Source organism: Pogona vitticeps, chromosome ZW-PAR (genome assembly GCF_051106095.1).
Source record: "Pogona vitticeps strain Pit_001003342236 chromosome ZW-PAR, PviZW2.1, whole genome shotgun sequence".
Lineage (NCBI taxonomy): Eukaryota > Metazoa > Chordata > Lepidosauria > Squamata > Agamidae > Pogona > Pogona vitticeps.
Window position 1 is genome coordinate 6,663,282 of NC_135800.1, and position 21,131 is coordinate 6,684,412.

General features: G+C 45.7%; 1 protein-coding gene and 1 long non-coding RNA gene across 9 annotated transcripts in view; one reads left to right on the forward strand and one right to left on the reverse strand.

Annotated features, from left to right (window-relative positions):
• The window catches only part of STRBP (spermatid perinuclear RNA binding protein), a 102,680-nt gene that overhangs the window by 56,301 nt on the left and 25,248 nt on the right, over positions 1 to 21,131 (reverse strand). For 7 of the 8 annotated variants that reach the window (XM_072984993.2, XM_020793405.3, XM_072984991.2 and 4 more), the window contains exons 2-5: positions 14,881 to 15,062; positions 12,364 to 12,584; positions 7,581 to 7,746; positions 2,270 to 2,414 (exon numbers count right to left, since the gene is read on the reverse strand). In XM_072984993.2, coding sequence (XP_072841094.2) covers positions 2,270 to 2,414; positions 7,581 to 7,746; positions 12,364 to 12,584; positions 14,881 to 14,883 — 535 coding nt within the window. In that variant the 5' untranslated portion in view covers positions 14,884 to 15,062. Of the gene's footprint in view, positions 1 to 2,269; positions 2,415 to 7,580; positions 7,747 to 12,363; positions 12,585 to 14,880; positions 15,063 to 16,341; positions 16,400 to 21,131 lie in introns of those variants that run through there. The other variant, XM_072984992.2, reaches the window with a different exon arrangement.
• LOC144585119 (uncharacterized) lies at positions 15,062 to 19,517 on the forward strand. Its single transcript, XR_013539623.1, has 2 exons — positions 15,062 to 17,064; positions 17,465 to 19,517. It is a non-coding gene; the product is annotated as an uncharacterized LOC144585119 (long non-coding RNA).

The window sequence follows — 21,131 nt, forward strand, 5'->3', positions numbered from 1 at the left end:
GGAATGCACTGAAATCTAATTAATGCATTCCAATGGGGAAAAATTGTCGTCTTGCGAAAATCGTCCATAGAAAACATTGTCTTGAAAACTGCCACAGCGATCACAAAAACCAATCATCTTGCGGATTAATCGTCCCGCGAGGCAATCGCCTTGCGAGGCACCACTGTATATATTTTTGGTTAGACAGTTCTTGTGCTTCCGCCCCTCAACTACAGCACTAGCTCACTCTAGTGGAAGATTCTAAGCAGCTCAACAACTACAAATCCCAGTTGGACAACCAAACAACCCACCCCACTTATTCTTTTGTGCAATGCCTCCAAATATGACTGGAAAAAATTCCTTCTTGTTTGTCATTTCTCTGCTCCATTGTTCTTCCGAAAGAAAACCAAAACCCTTCTGATCAAGGATTCTTGCAGTGATGGTGGCAGAGTATGGGGTGGAGGTGAGGAAAACATGGGGGGAGCAGGGAATGGTGTGACCCATCCAGAAAAGGGGAGAGAACAACCAGGAAGGGTGGGGTAGATGTTCCTCACCCCCAAGGGGTGGTGGGAGTGCTTCCAGCTGCCTCGGCTGTCATGACAGAGCAGTGCCAGTTGGTCAAAAGTCTGATAATGTTTTATAGCTAGACTCTGGGCAAGGCAAGACGAGAGGAGAATTACTATTGGGTGGAAGGGGAAGAAAGGCAGAAATTATCAATGTCGACGTCCACAGTGTATGTATACTCAAATGTTGAGTTCCACCGAGTTCCACAAAGTGCACTCAACTCAGTACAATAGTCAATAATTGGAATGAGAGGGAAGAAGGGGGCTTTGTGCCATGGATGGCTTCCCTTCAACGTTCTCCATCAATACCTTCTCTTGTAGGTGGATAGCAGAAGTCTGAGAGAAGAGACGGGCCACAAAGAGGAAACAGAGAGGTAGAGTTTCTCGAGAGATAGAATATACCCTGAGCATATCCCAGGTCCTGATTTAAGTGCGTGCGGGCTGTAACTTCAGCCCTGTTCTGTTTACCGGCTACTCTATGCTTCAAGACTACGACATCAGTGAGTAAACTTAAGAGGGGGAAGGAAAACTGTCATGGTGTTCAGAGAGACAACGGGGGGTACACATGCAAGAACGTCTTGTTTTTCAGCACATTCCCCCCTGCCCTGCTCTGGCCCCTGCTGAAAAATCTCAGTTGAGACATTCAAGACGGGTTTTAATCCCAAACCAAAATGGGCTTAGTGTTTCTTCGTTAGTGGATAGCAAAGCTGAAAGAAAGCCAAAGCCGAAGTTCCTTGGTATGCCAAAGTTCAAGCTGATACGCAGCCTACGAACAAGAGCGGCCTGCCCTCTCAATTCCAAGGGTGCCCGGTTCAGCTGATAAGAGAATCGGGGGCTGTAGCTGAAACGCTTCTCCTTCCTTAGGAGGAAGGAGACGGAAGGAACACCAGCGCCCACCTCTCCCCAGAATCGTGGCCCGATGGAGGATCTGTGAGGCAGAAAGCAGCCACGCAGCACTAAGGGTGCAGGATGGCGCCCAGTCTCTGGTTGGGCTCATCAACCCCTTCAACACCCTGTTTCACTGCTGAATAAATTTTAGAGAAATGTGATCTTTGGCCAAAATCAACCTTAATCCTTGTGTGCAAGCAGGGTTTTTCAAAAAGGAACACACAACCCCACTGACTGAAAACTGTCCAATTGCAACAAAAATCCCAACGCATTAAGGTTTAGGATTTCACGTACAGTGCTCCCAACCTTACAGGATTAGCCAGTTTTTTTTAAATCTTCCAATGGCATCTGAACTATCCAACATGACTTTTCTTACAAACAAATGTAACTCAAGTTTCTACTAGGCACACTTTTCTCTTCCCACTTCGACTGTGTCGAAGAAGACCATTCTAGAACCGTACACTCTTGGGGGAATTGATATGCCCTCTTTGATAGAGAGGATGATAAGCACTTACAAAAGAAAGAAAGAAAGAGAGAGAGAGAGAGAGAGAGAGATGAAGGCAGCAGCTGATAGAAGTTAGAAGCTCTGTTCCTACAAAGCTCACTTTTAGTGGGGAAGAAACCATCATATGTTAGTTTAGCCTTCCAGAGATAGAAGTGGTTATATTGGCTGAGAGATTCTGGGACATGTAGTCCAAAAAACCCGAAAAAGGTAACCTTTCAAAGCTCCAGCTAACAGCAGTTTACTGACAACCCAACAAAGAAATAAACTGTTTCGCCTGCGTGGCTCAATGAGGAAAATATTAATGAACCAGAAGAAGAGTAACTCCAGGCGGTACCTCCATCTTTCTTTTCGGCTTCGTCCCGGATTAAGGGGGAGGTTAGGGTCACCTTGAGCGTAAGCGGAAGCTCGTTTGTGCTACGGATAACGATGGCTGCTTCATCGATGCGATGCTCGACGTGATATTTCTCTTCAGTGAGTTTCTGAAACATTCCAGAACCATTCCGTTGAAAAAAAATATCACTTCACCACAACAGTACACACATCTTTACCCTTGTTGGCAGAGGAAAAATGGTTTCAGAGTCCCTACGTAATAGGTCGTACACTGACCTATTTCTGCTTTGAAAGAGTATCGCAATGCCTCTTTTAAAAATAATCCTCTGAAGTGGTTTCTGGTTAGACCATTATAACCTTTTCCTATACTGCAGCCTACCCAAAACTTGGAAATGTTACCCTCCTTCCCCAACCCCCCACCATCATTCCCAGGCACTTGGGAGATTTCTGGGAGCTTTCATCCACAAAATTAACATTTCAACACTATGGAAGCTACCCAATAGGAAGCTGCAAAGAATACTCAAGGGGAAAAAAATTCAGTGGAAAGATGAGACAGAAACTGAAGCTCTTTTATTAGGGCCAGTTTGGAATACACTGCTGTGTCTCTATAGCCAAAAAGCTGTAACTTCAGCTACGGGTTCCTGTTCTGTCTTTGCACGCAGAGAATAGCCCATCACTGGAGATCAAAAGCACAGCATACCACAAAGCAAAGGTCCTCCTGCAGAATCTGCACTTTCTCTCTTTTGCTTACTTCCAAGTACCCTGTTTTCCCCAAAATAAGACCTAACCTGAAAATAAGGCCTGGTAGGATTTTTCAGGATGCTCGTCATATAAACCCTACCCCAAAAATAAGCCCTAGTTAAGTGAAACCCCTACACCCTTGTGCAGCACCCAGAAGATGACGTGACTGCATTTGAACAAATGTAGGTGGTTATACATGAAAAAAATAAAACATCCCCTGAAAATAAGCCCTAATGCCATCCAAATTAACTAACTAGGGCTGGCTTAGGTTCCAAAATCAGCTACCACTGGAGGGACAGGAGGAGAAGACATTGCAGACAACAATAAATTCCCCTTCAATTCCTGTTACAAGTATCTCCGAGGGATCTAGCTGTCCACTATTGGAAGCAAAAGATTAGGCCTGCATAATCTCTGATCTGATGCAACAGTGCTGTTCTATACTTCTATTCTCACCTTCGGGACAAGAATGTTTTCTGAACTTCGGGGGGAGGACAGTATGTCTGGGGGAAAAACCCAAGCCATAACTGCAACTCAGCCACAAACACGGATCACAGCCTCTTTGGTTCGTGGTTTCTGGGAACCCACAGAAATCCGACTCTCTTAGAAAATAGGATGCGCTCTCAACCTGGTGCCCTAAGTGATGCATGGAAGCCCCAAAACTGAGGAAAGGGGAATGCAAGAGGTCTGTGTCATTTCTGCTCACCTACTCTGGAGAGTAGCTTAGATTCTACCTACAGTGGGGTCTCGACTTACGAACTTAATCCATATTGGAAGGCAGTTCTCAGGTCGAAAAGTTCTCAAGTCGAATCTGCATTTCCCATAGGAATGCATTGAAAACCATTTAATGCGTATCTGCTCTTTTCGTCCATAGAAACTAATGGGAAGCTACTATTCCGCCTTCTGCCACTGTGTGTGTTTAGTCGTTTAGTCGTGTCCGACTCTTCGTGACCCCATGGACCAGAGCACGCCAGGCCCTCCTGTCTTCTACTGCCTCCCGGAGTTGTGTCAGGTTCATGTTGGTTGCTTCGCAGACACTGTCCAGCCATCTCATCCTCGGTCGTCCCCTTCTCCTCTTGCCATCACACCTTCCTAACATCAAGGTTTTTTCCAAGGATTCTTTTCTTCTCATGAGATGGCCAAAGTACTGGAGCCTCAGCTTCAGGATCTGTCCTTCAAGTGAGCATTCAGGGTTGATTTCCTTTAGAACTGATAGGTTTGTTCTCCTTGCAGTCCAGGGGATTCTCAAGAGCCTCCTCCAGCACCACAATTCAAAGGCATCAATTCTTCGGCGGTCTGCTTTCTTTATGGTCCAGCTCTCACTTCCATACATCATGACAGGAAAAACCATAGCTTTGACTATTCGGACTTTTGTTGGCAAGGTGATGTCTCTGCTTTTCAAGATGCTGTCAAGATTTGTCATCGCTTTCCTCCCAAGAAGAAGGCGCCTTTTAATTTCAGGGCTGCTGTCTCCATCTGCAGTGATCATGGAGCCCAGGAAGATAAAATTTGACACTGCCTCCATATCTTCCCCTTCTATTTCCCAGGAGGTGATGGGACCAGTGGCCATGATCTTAGTTTTTTTGATATTGAGTTTCAGACCGTTTTTTGCACTCTCCTCTTTCACTCTCATTACAAGGTTCTTTAATTCCTCCTCACTTTCTGCCATCAGAGTGGTGTCATCTGCATATCGGAGGTTGTTGATATTTCTTCCGGCAATCTTAATTCCGGCTTGGGTTTCTTCCAGTCCAGCCTTCCGCATGATGTATTCTGCATATAAGTTAAATAAGCTGGGGGACAATATACAGCCTTGCCGTACTCCTTTCCCAATTTTGAACCACTCAGTTGTTCCATGACCAGTTCTAACTGTTGCTTCCTGTCCCACATATAGGTTTCTCAGGAGACAGATAAAGTGGTCAGGCACTCCCATTTCTTTAAGAACTTGCCATAGTTTGCTGTGGTCCACACAGTCAAAGGCTTTCGCATAGTCAATGAAGCAGAAGTAGATATTTTTCTGGAACTCTCTGGCTTTCTCCATAATCCAGCGCAAGTTAGCAATTTGGTCTCGAGTTCCTCTGCCTCTTCGGAATCCAGCTTGTACTTCTGGGAGTTCTCGGTCCACATACTGCTGAAGCCTACCTTGGAGGATTTTGAGCATAACCTTGCTAGCGTGTGAAATGAGTGCAATTGTACGGTAGTTGGAGCATTCTTTGGCACTGCCTTTCTTTGGGATTGGGATGTAGACTGATCTTTTCCAATCCTCTGGCCACTGTTGAGTTTTCCAAACTTGCTGGCATATTGAATGTAGCACCTTAACAGCATCATCTTTCAAGATTTTAAATAGTTCAACTGGAATGCCATCACCTCCACTGGCCTTGTTGTTAGCCAGGCTTTCTAAGGCCCACTTGACTTCGCTCTCCAGGATGTCTGGCTCAAGGTCAGCAACTACATTGTCTGGGTTGTCCGGGATATCCAAATCTTTCTGATATAATTCCTCTGTGTATTCTTGCCACCTCTTCTTGACGTCTTCTGCTTCTGTTAGGTCCCTCCCATTTTTGTCTTTTATCATGTTCATCTTTGCGCAAAATGTTCCTCTAATATGTCCAATTTTCCTGAACAGATCTCTGGTCTTTCCTTTTCTGTTATCTTCCTCTATCTCTTTGCATTGTTCATTTAAGAAGGCCCTCTTGTCTCTCCTTGCTATTCTTTGGAAGTCTGCATTCAATTTTCTGTAACTTCCCCTATCTCCCTTGCATTTTGCTTCCCTTCTCCTCTCTGCTATTTCTAAGGCCTCGTTGGACAGCCACTTTGCTTTCTTGCATTTCCTTTTCTTTGGGATGGTTTTCGTTGCTGCCTCCTGGACAATGTTACGAGCCTCTATCCAAAGTTCTTCAGGCACTCTGTCCACCAAATCTAGTTCCTTAAATCTGTTCTTTACTTCCACTGTGTATTCATAAGGGATTTGGTTTAGATTATACCTGAGTGGCCCAGTGGTTTTTCCTACTCTCTTCAGTCTAAGCTTGAATTTTGCTATGAGAAGCTGATGATCAGAGCCGCAGTCAGCTCCAGGTCTTGTTTTTGCTGACTGTATAGAGCTTCTCCATCTTTGGCTGCAGAGAATATAATCAATCTGATTTCGATATTGCCCATCTGGTGATTTCCATGTATAGAGTCGCCTCTTGTGTTGTTGGAAAAGAGTGTTTGTGATGACCAGCTTATTCTCTTGACAAAACTCTATTAGCCTTTGTCCTGCTTCGTTCTGAACTCCAAGGCCAAACTTCCCTGTTGTTCCTTTTATCTCTTGGCTCCCTACTTTAGCATTCCAGTCCCCTAGAATGAGAAGAACATCTTTCTTTGGTGTCAGTTCTAGAAGGTGTTGTAAATCTTCATAGAATTGTTCAATTTCAGTCTCCTCAGCAATGCTGGTTGGTGCATAAACTTGGATTATTGTGATGTTGAATGGTCTGCCTTGGATTCGTATTGACATCATTCTATCATTTTTGAGATTGTATCCCATTACAGCTTTTCCCACTCTTTTGTTGACTATGAGGGCTACTCCATTCCTTCTACGGGATTCTTGCCCACAATAGTAGATATGATAATCATCTGAGCTGAATTCGCCCATTCCTGTCCATTTTAGTTCACTGATGCCCAGGATGTCGATGTTTATTCTTGCCATCTCCTGTTTGACCACCTCCAGCTTCCCAACGTTCATAGATCTTACATTCCAGGTTCCTATGCAGTATTTTTCTTTGCAGCATTGGATTTTCCTTTCACTTCCAGGCACGTCCACAGCTGAGCGTCCTTTCGGCTTTGGCCCAACCACTTCATTAGCTCTGGAGCTACTTGTACTTGTCCTCCACTCTTCCTCAGTAGCATGTTGGACGCCTTCCGACCTGAGGGGCCCATCTTCCAGCGTCATATCTTTTAGCCTTTTGTTTCTGATCATGGGGCGTTCTTGGCAAAGATACTGGAGTGGCTTGCCATTTCCTACTCCAGGTGGATTGCGTTTAGTCGGAACTCTCCACTATGTCCTGTCCGTCTTGGGTGTCCCTGCACGGCATAGCCCATAGCTTCTCTGAGTTACTCAAGCCCCTTCGCCACGACAAGGCAGCAATCCATGAAGGAGCTTCTGCCACTAGAGGGGGATATTTTTTTCTCTGGCAGAAAAAATACCCCCCTTCTGCCACTAGAGGGGGATATTTTTTCTTTTTTCCTTTTAACCTAAGGTGACTTAGCTTTAAAAAAAGGGAAAAAAAGGAGTTCGTAACTCGAATCTAAGTTCGTAAGTCGAGTCCATATATTCCTATGAGAGCGGTTCGTAAGTCGAAACGTTCGTATGTCGAGCCGTTCGTAAGTCGAGACCCCACTGTACTTCATTTCAAAGGCATAAATGAAAGAAAATGATGCAATATTTCCACTATTTCAATTTTATTCGGCAGGGAAGAAGAAAGGTTAGGTGAGGTTTCCAGCTTGGCCCCCCGACAACATTAAAAACCAAAAAAGGGGGGAAAGGAACAGCGCTGCTGCGCCCAAGCCATTAATGACAGGTACAAGCTGTCCTGATTTTTGCTCACCTGGATTTGGATGGGAAGATTGTCTTTGACGAGTGATAATAAGGTCTCTGTGGGCTTCTCTTTGCACATAAGGACCAGTTCCAAGTCCATGTCATCTTTTATCAGCAAGCCTTTGGCCACCAAGCCAATCCTCATCACGCCACATAAGATCCGTCCACTTTGGTCCCTGCAGAAAGAAAGAGGCGACAAAATTTGTTCTTTAGGGAAACACATCTGCTGGGATTTTGCCCATTTGCATTTTTGAAAACACACACACACACACACAACAATGAATGAAATAATTGTGACATGTATCTTCTTGCTCTTGCAACACGGCGAACCTTTTAATCCCCTTATTGCAGAATTCTGCAACAAGAGGGAGAGGAATCAAAGCTAAAACAAACACATTAAAACTGGGAAAACAAAACAAAAAAAACCATTAAAACATACAAATGATCAGAAACCACTGTCCAAAATAAGCAGCTGATAAATAGTGAGGCTGTTGCTTGATTGAAATCTTGTACTGATTAGCCGATTGACTTTGCCTACAAGAAAAAGCAACTGTTCTGAACCATGTGAAAAACATATTCCCTAAACACACACACACCTCCTTTCCAGTTAAGAGAAAAGAAGGAATATGATGCTATAGGAAGAAGCCGAAGCTTAGAAACATCAATATTTTTTGGATTATAAATCTTGCAATGCTGGTTGCAGGATTCTGGGAATTAGAATTCGGAAAAGAAACTTTTCCAAATTTATGCCTGGGGTCAGATTATTTGTCAATTCAGCTCAGAATTATGTACTCCAACCTTCAGTAGCATTCCAGGAAGAGCAAGCTGTCTCCTTGCCTGTTATTTGATCCCGCCAACTCTAGAGATGTAAGAAACCTGAACCTGGGACCATCTGCATGCAAATCATGTGCCCTAAGGCTGTTAACGATCCTCCTCCTAACCATCTGAAATTTTTATAAGCACAGCGACACTACTTTAAAACAACCACTCTTGCTGCTCCATTCAACAAGTCACACATTTAGGCCATTAAATTTTTGCTTAAAATAGATTATTCTGAATGACCACGTGTTCCATCCCTAGTAACTATCGGATCTGTGGACCATAATAAAGGAACTTCAGCTTCCTCCCTAGTAAACACAAGGAGAAGTAAGCCATCTGACACACAAAACTCAAACTGGCTCTTCTTCCACAACTGCTCAGCCTGACATTTCTGTCTCCGTGTGGAGACCGGGGGACAGACTCTTGAGACTTCAAACCAGCACCTTCAGACCTGGGCAACTCTGAAAATTGGAAAAACAATGAAGATGGAGAGAGAAGGGCATGTGGCTATAAGAGCAGCTCCACATAGGGCAACTTCCCAATTTATCTTTGGAAATTTAGGCCAAGTGGAGAAAGGAGAAGAGCAAGAGAGAAACCCACGGATCTAGCAGGCAAGAGCTGTCCTCTATAACCTGATGAGAGGCCGGCTTTGAGGCTTCTGTGCGGCATTTGCTTCTCTGCAGCCAATGGGACATTAAAGTGTTCGGGTAATTTCGGCGGGGGGGGGGGGGAGGCAATGCTCAAAAATAAGATGTGGGAAAGGGAAGGGCGGAGAAACCCACCTGGCAAGCTTTTCTGTAAAATGCTCTGCTGAAAAAGGGTGAGCTTTTTCTGTTTGTGAGAGCAACGAGTGGGATGGAGCCGAAACACGGCAGGTGGGAGGTGTGGAAAGAGAAGGAGAAAAAGGCACAGAGTGGCAAAGGCCCGTCAAACAACACCTCCCCAAACGCCCTGCCTGGCCTCCATACAAACTATTCTGCATCGGATGAGCTCTTTGCTGGAACATCTGGACAGCAGACATGCAAAGCACACATTCTCTCTCTCTCTCTCACACACACACACACACTGAAGTGTCCTAAATTTAGAATGAGCTCATGAAAAACCTGGTGCAGAAAACCAGAAAGAAAGGAAAAGACAGCAAGCTGCCAAAGCATTTCGAGTAGCACTTTATAAGAGCCAAGAGTTTGCACCAGAAGCGCTTGTTAAAAAAGGCAATCAGGGCCTCATTTATTCCTGTCCAACAGGGAGCCACCCTGCTCCTCATCCTGCACACGGAAGTCACGAGAGATGCTGATGCAACCTGGGGAGGCGAGCCGGATCAGCCGCAGAGGGCACCTTGACCATCACACACCCAGCACAACAAGGATGTGGCTTTCATCACATGTAGCTCTTGGTTTTTTTTAACCAGCAGCTATGCCCCATCAAAGCAATTTGCTGCTTAATTTCATGCTAAAGTATGCATGGATTTACATTAGCAGTGTCTTGATTTCCACTCTCCTGGCTGCTTTGATTTGACAAGAGAGAATCCATCTGGCAGCGTGCAAGGGAGGAGGAAAGGGAGAAGAACAGGGAGGACCATGTGGGATGAATACAGGACTTTATTAAAGGCAAGGTTCAATTAACACGAGGTGTTTGTTCTGCTCAGCAATCTCTGCACAAGATGAGGACTCCAAGGAAAAGAGGAGGACTAGGCGCCTACGTGGGAAACCGTAAAACACGCCTCTTAGGAGGGGCAAAGTTCCTGCTTATTAAAGAGCCTGTAGCCTGCAGGAACCGGAGGGAAACGCATTATTCAATGTTCCGGCAAATCCACCAAGAGCCAGGCAACCTCTTGAAGGTGAACAGGTTTTATTTGGTATAAGCTTCCGGGTTTACTGCCTACATGTGCATCTGATGTAAACTCCTGGACTGCATGAGCTGCTATTAGAGAAGCTGCATCAAACGCCCTTCTGGCAACAGACAAGCGGCAGGGGAATCCTGGTGGCTGTAATCTCCATCATCGACGGCTGGCAGGGATACTGGTAAGGGGCTGGCGGATCCTTACTCTGAAACATCTAGAGGGCTCGGATGTTCCTCACCTTTGCCGTGGACAATACTGAGCATTGTGGACCTTTGCAGTGATTCAATGAAAGGATAATTCTGGATTTTCCTAACAGCTGAGGAAGGGCTGCAGTTGAGCGCTAGAGCGCTGCCACGCTGCCGGCACCCCGCGAGGTATCAGGTTGACTGCAAACACTGCAGGGCGCGCACTTACACTAATCAAATGGCAAACTCTTTTTGGGCTGGCAAGGAGGAAATGCATTCTAAAATATTAATATCTGAGCACGCTGCTTTGGACAGTTTAACAAAAGTGTCATTAATTATCAGCTCGGCTGGCTGGAGGGAAGAAAGGAAAGAAGAGGAGAAAGAGAGAAGGTGGAGGGACGGTGCTTTGAGGCCGCTTACACAATCCATCTTACGTTACACACCGAGGATTTAACACATTTATCTTTTCTGCAAGCATGTATGCAAACTCAGTCCAAGTTTACCCGGTTTGTTAAGGACCGGAGACAGACAGGAAAGAAGCAAAAATATATATACTTTTTTTTAAAAAGGCAACTGTTCCAGCTGTTTTCTAAACCACCAGGGAGAGCCCGAAGGATTCAAAATGGGTACGAGACACAGGGAACAGATGCAGGCACACTGCAACTGATGTTTTGCTCAATTGGCCGTTACACCAGATTCATGGCCAGCTTCCTCTCTTGGAGCAGCCATCCCTCTTTGATAGCAAGCTGTGGACTTTAAACACAGACAGAGCCATTCACGTGGCTCCGGTGGAAAGCTACGGACTCCCCACCCCTTCCATCCCATTAAGAGTGCTTAATTGGGTTTGTTCCATTCTCCTGCTGGTAGGGAGAGCTCCAGCAGCTGAGTTTCCAAATGCCACAGGGTGACCCCTGCTAACCCAGCGCCCTGGCGGCATGTGCGCCTTGCCTTATTTAACCCCGGCGCACTCCCCATTTGGCAGCTGTGAGAAATCCTGCTGCAAGAGGCGAGAGATTGCTGGATTGTCCATTCCATCAGAAAAAAAGGAGCGGGATATCCCTGGCCGTTGCTCTCTCTCTCTCTCTCTCTTCCTTGGGACTCCAATAACTTTGAGAACCCAATTTGAATCTTCCCACCCATAGCCCTTCAGCTTCGGGCAACCGAAGCAAGGATGGGCAGAGGAAAAATTTGACTCTACCAATGAGTCTCTTAAGCAAACTGGCATCATCTTGTCAAGAATTTCTGACTTCCGTAGCATCAAGAAAAGAAATCCTTCCCTCTAAATTTTACAGGTGAAACAAAGGAACCTTGGGATAACCGAGATCACGTTGCTACTGAATAAAGACCGTGGATTCGTTCATTCACCACTGAGACCTGAAACATATTCCTTGGTACAGGATTCTTTTAATTCTAAATGCATGTCATTTGCGTCAGGCTCCTGTTGATGGATTTCAAGGTTCTATGTTTAAAAACGAGAAGCAAACCCCACAAGCCTTAAACCTGCTATGGTGTAAAAGGACTGTTAAGAGTCAACCTCTCATCCCGGACGTTAAGGCTGCAAATACAGAGCATCCTAAAACAGTGCGTGGTGACGGGACCACAGCCTGGATTCCTTTTTTTAAAAAAAAAAAACATATTTTCAACAATGACACCCGAAATCCCCCACCTAATGCAGGTAATGGACATGTTGGCTGCAAATTTGGGGGAATTTTAACCCCAAACCATAAATTTTCCAAGCTCTTATCAGGACAGAGAGAACAGGCTCCTCCTTGGATCCTCTACAGCAGTGGTCCCCAACCTTGGGCCTCCAGATGTTCTTGGACCTCTACTCCCATAAATCCTGGCCAGCGGAGATGGTGGTGAAGGCTTCTGGGAGTTGCAGTCCAAGAACATCTGAAGGCCCAAGATTGAGGACCACTGCTCTACATGACCAAGCTGAATCCACTCACTTGCTACCAGCGCTGTCTGTGGGTTCATCTTTGCCGTCGGTGCTGCTCTCTGTCCTGGCTGATCTGCTCGTTTCATCCATCCAGTCCGAGACCTGCTTAAGGGCACACTCCACGGTGGAGACCATGTTCTGGACGGCTTCAAGTTCCTCCGGAGACGGATATATGGTTGAGTGTTTCATCATTACGTGCCGGTCATCGTTGGCGAATGATCGGATCGACCTCTGTCAGCAAAGGAGAGAAAGAGGAAGGAGGAAAAAGGTAGTGGAGCGAAGGGAAGGGAAAAAAATTAGTGTTCATTTAGGAAAGAGCAGCATGGAAGGGTTTTATTGACCCTGCCCAAGCATAAAGTCATTCCAGAAGTCCTTCTTCAAAGCATTGCCTTATTCTGAGGCTCCAAGGGTTGCAACAAGAGAAAGGGCCTTTTTAGTGCTGGCCCCTGGCTCTGGAAAACTCCCTCAGAAAACCTGCCTGGTGCCCAAATGTCTGTCTTTCTGGTGTCAGGATAAGATCTTTTTGTTCTTTCAGGTGTTTTGATCTGAACCCGATTGATGGCCCAAAGAGTGAAGTCACAGAATCTGTGCTGTTTATACAAAGTTTGAGCCAATGGATTTCCTTGAGTTAGGACAAGGAGATGAACTTAGGCTTCAGTGTTTTACAGAATTTGAGATTTATTTAACTCCTTGCATGTTCATCCTTGCTGGTCCACAGACACATATCTGACAAAAGCATATATTTTCCCACAGTTGGGTTAGGTTTTTTTTCCATCTATATTCTACACAGGACTCATATGCAGGCTTTCTGGGTTTTAAGTATAACTTCAAAATATTGTATTGCTATACAGTGGTGCCTCGTATAACGAGCGCCCCGTTTAACGAAGAAATCGCATAGCGATGGCTTTTTTGCCATCGCTTTTGCGATCGCACTACGATCTTGCCTATGGGGAAAAATCGCTTTGAATTGTACAATAGGTACAGGATGCTCCTTTAAGAGGCTGTTAATGAATATAAACAAACCAAATTGCTCCCAATCATGAAGAATGCTTTATAGACGTTAGGTTTCTCAAAATACATGATGAAGGAGTTGCAATCCCACACATGCAAAGAGCATCCCTTTGGGGTGATGGGAGTGTAAAATGGTTCAGTTTATATTACCTTCCCGAAAAATGTAAGAGAGAAAGTGAGCTATCCTTGTTATTCCCAGTGCTTGGGAAAAAATATATTTCTTTGGACTATAATTTATACAATCCCCCAGTCAGAATGACTGATGGAAGATGCTAGGCTATTGTACCAGAAAAATTAAAATTTCCCAAGCTATGTTGGTGCCTTTGGCAGAATCAGAACTCAACTCGTTGCCTTCCTGGGTCTCTTTCCCAACCACCAAGGGAGAACATGGAACAAGCAAAGAGGAAATGGACAAGCATTACACCCGCAATGCAAACCCCCGCTTCACTTCTTAAGGGTCCGTCTGGAATGAAATCCCATTGGAACCCCAGGCCAACACATTTCCTCTTGTGTCTGAGAGCTGGCACGCATTTCTTTCCCGCTACCAGCCAGCCTTTTGGCAATAACGTTTAGAGGACGAAGGAAATCAATAAGCTTGGGAAGCTTAAACCCTCCTGTTGGCTGGTTGGCAGAAATTAATGACACTGTGGTGTGAGCGTGTGCACGCCACCATGCATTGCTTCAGCTGTTTCAGCCCAAATACGTATATATATATATACACTTTGCAGGAAAAGCAAAGCGTTGCAAGCTCTCAAGTGCAAGAAGACAAAGCCATCTTTCTCTCCCCCCCCCCCATGGATTGGCTCACTGGAAAAGCAAACACACACACCCCTCTCTATACAAGATCTGGCAGGAGAGAGAGAGGAAAGAACCTGCGCCCCAAGCTGCCACAGTGACATAACCTCACCAAAGGGCAGCGAAGTGGGGTGGCCTGGCAGAGGAGGATTCAGTATTTGGATACCTGACCTAACGAAGTTCAAGGTCACTTCAAATAGCCCACCAATGCCTCTTTTGGTAGAAAAATGTTAGCTATGAGCATCACCTGCATCCACACTTAATAATTCATGTGATGGCTTTCACAAAGCCCCAACGATCCATCCAAACCAGTTTTTGCTCCACTTCAAAGTGGTGTCAGGATGTCCTTTTAATCTTCACAGCCTCTTTCTCTCCTCCCACACTAGCTGCTTTTAGCAAGTTTCGCATCAGGACCGGAAGAAGTGAAGAGAGACACAGCCTGTTTCCGTGGGTTCACGGCACCATAACAAAATATCACCCTGAACACACACACATACCATCCTCGTCAGGTTTAGGAAGCTAAGCAGGGCCAGGGCTGGTTAGATCTTGGATGGGCGACCACCAGGGAACATCATCGATCTCCAGGTAAGAAAGAATCCAGTCCTAAACCCTAGAGAGTCACAGCTGCCGGTCAGAGCTGGCAATGCTGGTCTAGGTGAGCCAACTCAGTCTAAGCTTCCTGCGTTCGCCTCCATTCCTTTGATTAGCGAGTGGGACCTACCATGGCTGGCTACACTGAGTTTCAGCTCCGGTGCCTTTCCTCTTTCTCCTTCTCCCTCCTCCTGGGTGTCTTTGTTAGGCACTGTTTCGTCTGCCAGGGCCTCCTCATAAGCCTCTCAATCTCTTGACTGCTCAGCAGGTCACCCAGGTGTGGTATTCCAGGACACGGATCCTGCGACGCACCTGCAAGGCAGAGAGAATGTGAAAACAAAGTAGAAACAAATATATATATGCCGGGCTAAAGCAAGAGATCAGAAACCATCTAAAGGATGCTGTTTTCAAGATGAGCGAGAGGCAGAGGTGGCAGCAAAAGCTGCTTGGCAGTGGAAGAGATGATCTTGGAAGGCACGGACTCACTTTTGTAGGAGGTTTTTAAACAGAGGTGCAGTGGCTGTCTGTCAGGGCGGTTCAAGCCATGGATTCTCTGCATCTGGCTGGGGCTAGATGACCTTTGGTTTGCCTTTCCAATTAACTATCTCATGGCTCTGAGATGTTATATCCCATTGCTCCCACAACCTTCTGAAGGATCACAACCCCCCCCCGAGCCAATCTTTGGATCACCATCATCCCAATTTTACAGACGGGAAAACCGAGGCAGGGAACTCTAGCACACGGTTTGGCCTCTCAGGAACTTTGGCATAAATAGACAGAAAACATCAACCACACACCTGGGGGGGGGGGGCGGACAAATTCTGAATCATCCAGGTCCTCCTTACTGTCTAGGGTGGGGATGAGTTTGGGAGCACCCAGTTCAGTCAACCAACAGCTTAGAAACCGGGTAAAGGTCTAAACTAAGATCTTCACTTCCAGTCCCAGCTTGTATGGCTCCTTTCCCTCCTCAGGCCCCCACTACCAACACTCCCCCCACATTTTCTAAATTCCTCAAACACCTGCATTAAAAAAAACCAGACTAGATCAAAAAACCCCCACACACACCTGCAGTGTTTTTAAATCTTGCCTTGGAGTCTGCCTTTCCCCAGGTCAGGAGCTGGAAGTTATACATGAAAGAGCACCTTTCCAAAAAAACAAACTAGGACTTTCCATACAAATAGACTAAAAGTTAATTGTTCTGGCCTACAGCTCTTGGTAGCCTCCAAGCTAGCATGTATTTACTTGTGTACCAATAAGAGTTCTTGAGAACCCGGAACAACAGTTGCGTCCGAATGCAACTGATTAATAAACACCGGAAGAGTTCACAAGGCTGGTTTGAAAACATCCTCCACCACTTTCCTTTTAAAAAGGGGTCACCACCGGAGTCGCGCACTCCATGATCTGATAACAAGAAAAAGACCTCTTCTGTGGGAGGTGGACTTCCGTGAGAGATTGTGTTCACAAAAAGGTCTCTCCCGAAGATCTTAATATCCGGACTAATCTCACAACGAGACAGAAGATTGTTAAGATTCCACACTGGTGATGTTCCCCCCCCTCCTACCTGTGCTGTCACCTCTGGATCAAAACGTACCTTTCTCAAGGATTTGTCTGTACCAAGTGCTGCTTGCTTTGTTTAGAAACCGAGGGCAGCTTGTAAGGGTTCACAGGCAGACCTCGGAGCGCCAGGTGTCCGCAATGCCGAGAAAACCATACCTGGCAACCTCTGACTAATTTTGGAGAGGCAGCAAGAATTAAGCTTTAAAGACTCTCCGTGCCTCGTGAGCAAAGGTGACGAGTCTGACGGGTATCATTTGTCAAAGGCTTGTTGAACCGGCTTTGCCTCTGAACATGAAGAATCAACCCAAACACGTTCTCGTGGCGGAAGATATGCATACTGGAAGCAGGAGGCTCACACAAATATGCACTCCCCACCAAAAAAACCTCTTTGGATTATAGAGAAGGCTGATGAATTTCTTCAATTTCCTCTCAAAGGCCTCTCTGGAGCAAAACTGTGGCACTGTTTGAGATTCCATGCACCCGCTGCTTAATAAAAGATGGTCTAAGATACTTTAAGCTGCAGATTTAAGAAGAGATAGGTATCGGAGGAGGAGGAGATGTTGAGAACAGAAGCAGGAAGAGTGCTATTAAAGGCCACGGGGAGGGAATCGGGGTGGAGCGCAGGCGTACCCTACATGAAGAAATTAAGATTCGTTAAGCGCTCATTGTTAAAGGAATCCAGGCAGCAGAGGAAGAGGGAAATGTCTCGACTGGTTCCCTGGAAAACTTCTGCCATGCAAAGAGGGTAACGACACAGGTAAGAGAGCCTGCGTTACCAGGTCAGGCTAGGAAAGATCTTGACTAATAACCTGGGGAAGTGGCTGTCACTGAATATCCATCAGTGTTGACAGTAATAAGTTAGATGAACCAAAGATCACATCTGGTATATTGTAGCCCTCTCTAGCTCTAACAGGCTGAGGCTTTAACCCAGATTAAAACGGAGGTTTTTTTCCCCTCTGAGTTAGGTCTGACAAGTTAAACAAAAAGGTGTGCATGTGTAACTCATGGATACTGCTTTTTTTAAAAGAAAAATGGGGGGGGGGAGAGGAAAGAATGAAGATCTTTTTTTGTAAGCAAACGTGCTAGATATTAATTTTTTCTTCTTGCTCTGCAGTGTCACAAATCCTTTCTTTTCCTCTCTCTCTCTCTCTTTTCAGGTAGTTTTCCCCACCACACCACGAGAACAGCCGAAAATTAGAAAGCGCATCGTGTTTCTTCTGCAGTATAATTTTAATTTCTGGCCTCTGCCCAAGGTTTTCTCCAGCAGCATCCATCCATCACAGTGGGAAACTGTGTATCTGGGTCACGGGAAAGAGAGAGAGAGAGCTGTTTGGAGAAGCCTCCCGCTTTTGGGTGGTGGATGGTGACATGATAATTGAACTTGTCTTTTTGTGTGTGGGGGGGGGAAAGGGGGTGTGGGTGGGAGAAACCGAAGGGATGTCGGCAGAGCTGGCCAAAGGGGAAGGATACGGCCAGCAAACTAAAGCAAGGAATGGAGCAGGACGTTACGAACAGAACTACCCACTCTTAATGACAGGAAAAGTTACTAGACGCAAGGACCAGACGCATGGACCGTTGAAACAATTTAGCTGCGAGCAAAGCTTTGGAAAATATGGTTTTGGACTACAATTCCCAGGATGCCAGCCAGAGGATTCCAGGAACCTTAATCCCAAACGGTAAATGTTCCCCAGCTCTTGTAAGACCTCGGGACTTGCAATCAACATTCTTGAATCAAAGATGACGAACATTTCATGACACATACTTTGCGTAAGATCAAACGCCACACTCTGCCGGCTCTGTCCTATACCACAGGGTGTCTTCTGGCAATGAAACTCAAAAGAGAAGAACCCAGTGTTACACTGCTCAACACCCCCCCTCCAATGTAGTAACAGCAAAAGCATTTCTGATAGCCTCATACGGCCCCATACATCTGGATTTACTGTCAACCATCTAGTGATCTTTATTTTATGGGATAAGGTAGAACACAGTTAATAAACATATAATGAATAAACCCAAACAGAGTATCCAGACATTGTGGGGTCGCATAACAGGAACTGGTTGGGAACATGGTATTATAAATACACTTCAGGAATAGGCATCCTTCAGTCTCAAGAGACGATGGTATCGTGCTCTGCATGGAGGACTTGGAACAGCGTCTAGCGTGGCTGAGAAGGCTAATTCGAGAGTGACATTCCCTTCCACACTGAGGACAAATACAATCTGTACCCTGTCTAGCTCCCTGATTTTGCTGCTTTCGGGACTGCCTCTTTGCCTCGGCCTGCTGGACAAGGGTCTCTTCAAATTGGGAGAGGCCGTGATGCACCGCCTGCCTCCAGGCTGAACGCTTTTATCTTAGCCCAAAGTTGCCTCCAGTCTCTGGAAATAATACAAAAACCTGTTTGCCATATGCAAAAGGGAAATGAAAGAGAAAGAAAGGGTTTTTTTTTTTTTTGCATCTGCACACACCCAGCAGAGTAAGCTCTCTTAAGTGCACTTCAATGAACTTCAATGAAAAACAGGTCTGCATTCAGCCAAATATACTAAAATATTTAACAAAACAGGATGCAATAATACATCTCAAGTAAGCGGCCATGCTCTCTATGAAGTGCTGTGCCTTGGGATTGTTCAGGCATTTCCCCCCTCTTCAAATGTTTGGGGCTCAGCTGCAAGGTGGAAAAAAAACTTCCCCATTCCGAGCGCGACATCCCATCCTTTAACCAATCCGATTCCCGAGTTCCTTGCGATCTGCATCCCCTTTTTAAAAATGCATAAAACTACTGAGGCAGAGACTGACAAGCCAGCGGTGCATTTAAGTGAAGGCCTCATTAATCTTTAAACCAGCTAAGGGAGACAAGGAAGAGGAGGAGAAGGGCCACGAGGCCAGGGCAGAACTTGCTGTACGAAAAGAAGGGGAGAATAGAAAGAAGCGACAACGTTTTCAAAATATTGTCAGCAGGGAACAGCCTGGAGGAGTCGTTCAAAAGAGGGAAAAACTGCTATGCTTGGTGTATTTTGTTTGGTAAGGAGGGGAAAGCGATGTTGCGATAAACATTCTTTTAAAGCCTTTTTGGATTCCAACGCCATCACTAGGTTCAAATAGGATTCCTTCACAAAAAGAAGTAGGAAATGCTGCTTAAATTTCCAAACGGTACAGATACGATTAATGCTTACTTTTTCCTAAGAGCATGATATTTTTTACGCAGAGCCCCAGGTTCCACTGGCGTGTTTTGCAAGAGCGCTTCTCTAGGGCTGCTCCGTATCCTGCCCTCGCCAACCTCTAGGGCAGGGGTTGGAGCTGGAGGGCCCAGGGCCTCGGTAGCACCCAGCATCACTGCCCCTGTCCCCCCCCACACACCCCAGGACTAGAGAGGTCCGGTTCAAAGAGGGAGCGCAAAGAACTTCTAAACTGTTCCTGCAAACTGCAAATTTTCAAGATCCTGTAGACTGGATAGCTCAGTGGTTTGGGTATCTGGCTGCAGGGCCAGAGGTTGGGAGCTCGATTCCTCACTTTGCTTCTTTAACTGGGGTTGGTCTTGATGATCTACAGGGTCCCTTCCAGCTCTGTTGTACTAAAGTTATTATTATTGGTGCCAAAAAAGGTTAAAAATGGCATCAAACTGTTCTAACTGTGCAGTGCAGGTACACTCACAGAAGGCATACTATTAGCACAGCGGTCCCCAACCTTGGGAGTCCAGATGTTCTTGGACTACAACTCCCAGAAGCCTTCACCACCACCCCTGCTGGCCAGGATTTCTGGGAGTTGAAGTCTAAGAACATTTGGAGGCCAAAGTTGGAGACCACTGTATTAGCAGAGAGGGGCTGGGCTTTTGATCCATAGGGACCCTTCAAGTCAATTCTAAGATTATGATGATGATTTCTGGTGGACCATCTGATGCTTAGGAGCCTGGAGGCTCGCAAAACATTTTTATGTTAAAAAAAAAAATGCTCCAAACACATAGCACTTAAGAGTGCAGACTCATAACTGCTCAAAAGATATGCGTTCTGTTTTAAAGACTGTATAATCATTTTTTTTCTTTAGCATTTTTTTTTTTTTTTGCTTTGTATATTTCAAACGAAAGCCTCCGTTTTAGCAAACTGCTGTTGAACTGGCCAATTAAGGATCTGGCTTTATCTATCATGATAATGGCTTGGAATTGAGGACTGAATGGACATTGAAAAGCCAGTGTCAACCCAAATGAAACACATTACAGTATCAGTAAACGCCAAAGATCCTAGTAATAAAAAAAAGAAAAAATAGACAAGGCAAGACTGAAACCCAATTCACTCTTGGCAAGGGTTAATCTGCTGGAGATATACATGGGGGGGGGGGGAACAGTGAGGTGAGGGACTGATAGTTCTAGATAATTGGACAAAACCGCCTCTGAGACTAGGACACTATGGAATAGGTTCCCTCGAATGCAGTACAACCCTCCAGGGAGTTAACATTCATGGGACTGCAGAGCTAACCCTGCACCAACTACAAAAACCTAATTGTACAGTGATTTCCTCGTTAAGGAGGCAATCGTTAAGCGAGGCACCACTGTATCTTCAAGCTGCTCTCCCCCTCCTTCCCCCCCCCAGCCCATCCTTCCGGGATGAAATATGTGCCAAGACAGTTTGCATGTTAAGAGATGCTGATTAGGCATCACGTTTCTGCAAGGTTTTCTCTCATCTTTCTGCGCCTTTCGCTGCTTCCTTTCAAGCTTGTCTCAGAGGTAGCTACCCAGATCAGAAACTGAGAAGTCAGCCTGCAGTCCTTTGGGTTCTCCAGGGCAAACCTTTCATTGGCATTTGCTGGGTTGGAGAAGAGAGAATGAGGGACCT